The sequence below is a fragment of the Psittacula echo genome (assembly GCF_963264785.1).
Source record: "Psittacula echo genome assembly, chromosome: 5".
Taxonomy (NCBI): Eukaryota; Metazoa; Chordata; class Aves; order Psittaciformes; family Psittacidae; genus Psittacula; species Psittacula echo.
Genome location: NC_137739.1, coordinates 88,750,771 through 88,756,007, shown reverse-complemented (window position 1 = coordinate 88,756,007; position 5,237 = coordinate 88,750,771). Strand labels below are relative to the sequence as shown.

The 5,237-nt window shown below is 45.1% G+C and overlaps 1 protein-coding gene across 1 annotated transcript; it reads right to left on the bottom strand.

The window, feature by feature from the left end:
• Positions 1 to 2,673: 2,673 nt before the first annotated feature.
• On the bottom strand, positions 2,674 to 3,633 carry LOC308221387 (olfactory receptor 8U3-like; the record flags this gene model as incomplete). Its single annotated transcript, XM_080618370.1, has 1 exon — positions 2,674 to 3,633. The coding sequence occupies one exon, from the start codon at positions 3,631 to 3,633 to the stop codon at positions 2,674 to 2,676; it is 960 nt and encodes a 319-aa protein (XP_080474496.1).
• Between the last annotated feature and the right edge of the window lie 1,604 nt (positions 3,634 to 5,237).

Below are 5,237 nucleotides of genomic sequence, written 5' to 3'. Positions count from 1 at the left end.
TTAGAGACAATTCAGATCTTCCAGAGGGTCCCGAAAGAGGACGTGATGCATTGCTGACTCCATCTCTGGAGCTGCTGATGTTCCTCTGTGGACACTTGAGAGCCCAGATTTCCATCCCCAGTGGGCTTATCCACATTTATTGCCTGGACTTCCAGCACCTGAGCTGATGACTCTGAGCTTCCACTGTATTCTAGGGTGAGAAAGGGGCATTTTGAGGCACTGATGAATTGTCTCAGGGTGAACTAATAGGCCTTTATCCCCCCAAGCAGCCCCAGCTGGGGCTTCATCCCCACCCTCTGCCTATTTGCCCACCATCTCTATTTAAGCTCAGCCCAGGGAGGTTGAGTTTTATAAGAGAAGTTTTGGTTTCCATGTCATCAGTCAGTGTGCGCATCTATGGAGTCTTGGTGATCTAGGCTCGCTCATAGACCTCCCTGTCATTTGCTCAAATTGATCCTGAACAGGGGATTGACTTGGCTTGATCTGACATTCTTTGGCTTAGTCCTGGACCTGAATCTTTTGTATCATCACCAACTTGCCTGATAACTGGGAGTCTTGGCTGAACTTGGCCCAGGTCTGTGTTCCTGCCATACTTCTCTTGCTCAGGTACTGTGGGATGCTCCCTGCACGCCATGGTGGTCCTTTTTGGCTCTACTTAAAGAGATTAAAGAAAGAAACTCCTGTGGAACTCCCCATGCTCCTGCAGAGCAGAACCCACAACAGGGTTCACTGCTCTGGCATTCCCTCTCTATCTAGACCATGTACCTGAATGGGCAAATTTGGAGATAGTCTTCTCAGTGAAGGAAGTTGAGTAATCAAGTGCACATTAAATTCATGTACTATTCTCTTGTCCTTAGAGCTTTCTCCGTTACCAAGTATGATATTAGACTTTTATGGATAGGACCTCTTTTATGTATGTGATGTGGGAAGTTTGTGTCTACAGCCAGGGGTTACTGCATTTTGCAGATCATTTCTATGCAAAGATTGAAGCAGAATCATGCAATGATTGTCTCAGTGTAAAATGTATTTCCAAACCTCAAGCCTGTTTCTTGTGTTGCTGGAATTCACAATGCTGCCTCCCCTGCATGTTAGACTGAGGTTCCTATTGCCAGTTCACTGAGTTGGATCCACCACGCAAGACTATGGCAATGCAGAGCTCTCTTAGGAGCCTAGCATCAAGGGTGGGTAAACCTTTCAGCATTTCAGTTGTCTCTGCTTTGGAAACTTTCTTAAACCCAAGGGGAAATAAGGACACAAGTGTGAGGTAATTCATCAAGCAGTGAGGAGCCCTACACATCACCCTTCTCATCTAGGCCCCCTTTCCCACAAAAGCTTGGATCAGATGATCTTTTGAGGTCCAGCTGGGGCTTTCTGTGGCTCTATGATTCTATATGTATAGTCTAAGCAGAAATATCCAACTAATTAGAAGGAGGAAAAAAGTTATGGTGAAGGTTTTCAAGGAAGCTCTCTGATATTAAATGTCTCTGACACCTTAAGTTCTTCAGCATTTAGTTACATTTCTGCTGTCTCCATCATTGGCCACAGGTAGAAACCACTTTTCCCTAAGACATAAGACAACATCTCCCCTCTTGCTGTGGTTTGCCAGAGCACACAAAAGAGACTGGTCACCATCCATGTACTTTTCAAATATAAGTTAATTTCCACTCAAACAGGTAAAGGAAAGCTATTATCCCACACCAGTGTGCTTTGGCTTGTTTCGGACCCTAACAGCTTTCAGTTACCAGCAGTTCTGTGCTCAAGATTGTCTTTCATCTATGGAAACGAGCCAAGGCTTCATTTGTCAGTGAAATACACGATTTGTTTTCCCTGGTGTACTTCAGCATGAGCTGGGCATGGACATGGGATGTGGGTGTTTTTCTCCAGCTGGAATTCCATTTATCTCACCATATAAGTATAGGGCATTAAAGATCAATGGGAGAACTCCCTGATGTGCCCAAAATGTCCTTAACGCTGTGTAGTCTCAGAACAGTTCACCCTTTATTATGTATTATATTAACATTAATGAAATACAGTAATTAATTATGTTGACATTAGTTATAATGTATTAATGAAGTCTACAATTTCTTCCTTTATCTGAAATCTATTGTGAAGCTGCAGCCTGAGAGAGACTCCCCTTGATATTCAGAGTGCAGCATTGAGACCCTGATTCCCACCAGCTTCTGCACTTTGAAAGGCACAAACAATTGAAACTTTTCCTCTGACTCTTTTTGAGCAAGCAAATGTAAAACTACACTTCCTCTTCCCTCCCTCCCCAGCAGCTTTAATAAAGAACTCACAGGTAAGAGTGAGGAATTCTATTGGAGCTGAGGGACAAGGTCAAGAATCTTGCAAGAAAAATAGATATTTATCAGTGACAAAAGTTATAAATGAGTAAAGGTGATTGGTGTTTCCTGTGAGGACAGGAGGACTGGGATAATTGAGGGTGAATTCTTCCTACAGGTGGATAACAGCAAAATGTGATGAAGTTCGAGGTCCCTGCTCCTCTTGGTTTCTTTCTAATGTAGATATGATTTGGGGGGGTCTCTTTCTCATTCAATACTGTCACTGGCTTTTGTGCAGGAACTGTGTTAGAACCTACATAAAGTCATGAGGCTTAGTGGAAACTCCCATTGTTTCAGTGCCCCATAGGCTTTCTCACTTGACATGAAATCTTCATGTCCTGGATGATACAACGCTTCTCTGTTGCCAGTGGTTGAAGAACCTTCTCCTGCACTTGACCAGAGCCCCCTTCACCTCCTTATTCCTCAGGCTGTAGATAAATGGGTTAAGCATGGGGTTGAGCACGGCATAGAGGATGGAAGCCACCTTATCCAGGCTCCTGTGGCTAGATGGAGGTTGTAGGTACATGAAGAATGCTGACCCATATAACAGGGCAACAGCGGTCAAATGGGAGGCGCAGGTGTGGAAGGCTTTGGCCCTCTTCTGTGCTGAGCACATCCTGAGCATGGTGCGGATGATAGAGATGTAGGAGAGCAAAATGATAATGCTTGTGCCCACCACGTTGATGGTGACGAAGGCAAAGATGACCATCTCGCTGCTGTGGGTGTCAGAGCACATGAGCCTTAGCACAGGAACAACGTCACAGAAGAAGTGGTCGATGCGGTTGGGACCACAGAAGGAACCTCCAAACGTGCACCATGTGCAGATGATGGCACTGAGGAAGGCGAATAGGTAGGATGATGCTACCAGCTGCCAGCAGACGCGGCTGGAGATGATGGTCACATAAAGAAGGGGGTGGCAGATAGCAACGTGCCGGTCGTAGGCCATCATGGCCAGGAGGTGACACTCAACAACAGCGAAGTGTGTAAAGCTTTGAGACTGCATCATGCAGTCAGCGAAAGAAATGGTTTTGTCCTCTGATAACAGGTCTGCCAGCATCCTGGGGGAGACAACTGTGGAATAGCAGATGTCAACGAAGGCAAAATGGGTGAGGAAGAAGTACATGGGGGTGTGGAGGCTGGGAGACACCCGCACCAATGTGATAATGCCAACATTCCCCACCAAAGTGACAATGTAAATCAATAGAAACAACACAAACAGAGGCATCTGCACACGTGGGCTGTCTGTAATTCCCAAGAGGATGAATTGAGTCTGCGTCTGATTCCCTCCCATTATCAGGTATTACTTTCTGAGAAAAAAAAGAAGAGAAGTATCACACTGATGAAATACAGATATGCACTTCTGGACCATTTTTTTACTCCAATGAGTAGTTCAGCTGCCATGTTTCAGTGTTCTACTATATTTTCTAACACCAATTCTATATACTGGGACACTAAAAACTATGGATTTCTTTTAACACCTGTGCTTTGAGATGTAAGAAAAGAATCAGATCTTTATTCACTCTCAGTTTGGAGGCAATTTGTGTCAGAAGACAACTCAGGGGGACCTCATAGGAGTGCACGTAAACCTGAAGCAAGAGAAAGTCACATTCCCTGTGAAATCCCAGCTTAGACATTAATGACCTGCACACATTTTCCCTTGGCTTTTAATTATCATTCCAATCACCAAATCACATTTATCAAGCTATTTATGATCATTCACAACAGATAATATTCACATTAGTAAATATATAATTTTTACCTTTCTGAGCTCCATCACACTGAAGCATCCTAAACCCATGGGCATTAATTTGCTTGCTTGAAAACTGAGTTGATCTTAAAACGTGCTGATTCCAAAGGCTGATTTGTTAGTGACTATATTCTGCTGACAATCTGCAATGTTGCATTTCTTTGTAACAGAATAAGATTCATCCTCATTTAACTCTTGAATAAATCAGTGTATCTTGCTTTAGCTGCATATGTAAAAGAAACACAACCTGCATCAGACATCGCTTCCTCATCTTATAAAGAAAACACACATTGGTAAGGCTGTTTTCTGATATAGCTCCCAAAAAAGTGACACTAGAACATGCAGAAGCAAGCCCAGTGCCTCAATGCAGGTGAGGCTGTGCTTTGTGTTGGTGTTACCTCCTGTGCCTTCCCTCTGCCACCGAGTGATGGGAGCCAAGGGTTTATCCCCAGTGCAGCAGAGAACATCCACATGCAGGCATCACCTCTGTTAAGCACCTGATGTGAAGAGAGATGAGCTCCTGCCAGACTCCCAGAGCTGAGCTTGTGGTGCTGGGTCTGTAAATACAGTTGCATGTGCTCTCCTGGGAGGAAGCCTCCAGGGCTGCTCGTGCTTTCCCAGAGGAAAACAAAGAGAAGGAAAAGCAAAGGGTGTGAAATCACCTCTGAAAGGCATTGTAGTGTTTGGGCATCTGAGTGACATGGTGTGGATGAGGCATCCCTGAGCACAGCTACACAGCAGCAGTGATGAGCAGCTCATAGGATGCTTGTGACATACTTGTGGACCATGCGAAGGTTTTGGTTTGACCTTGGCAACAGAAGGAGCATGGGTTTAGAGCCATTTCTGATCTTGCAGAGGGTCCCCTAATGGGACATGAAGCACAAGTGACTCCATCTCTGGAGCTGCTGATGTTCCTCCTTGGACACTTGAGGGCCCAGATTTCCAGCCCCAGTGGTGTTACCCACATGCAGTGCTTGGAAGTCCAACAGCTGAGCTGGTGACTCTGGGCTTCCACTGTATTGAAGGGTGAGAAATGGGCATTTTGAAGCAGGGAGGAATTATCCCAGAGTGAACTAACAGGCCTTTATTCCCCTGAGCAGCCTCAGCTGGGGCTCCATCCCCACCCTCTGCCCATTTGTTGCCCTTCT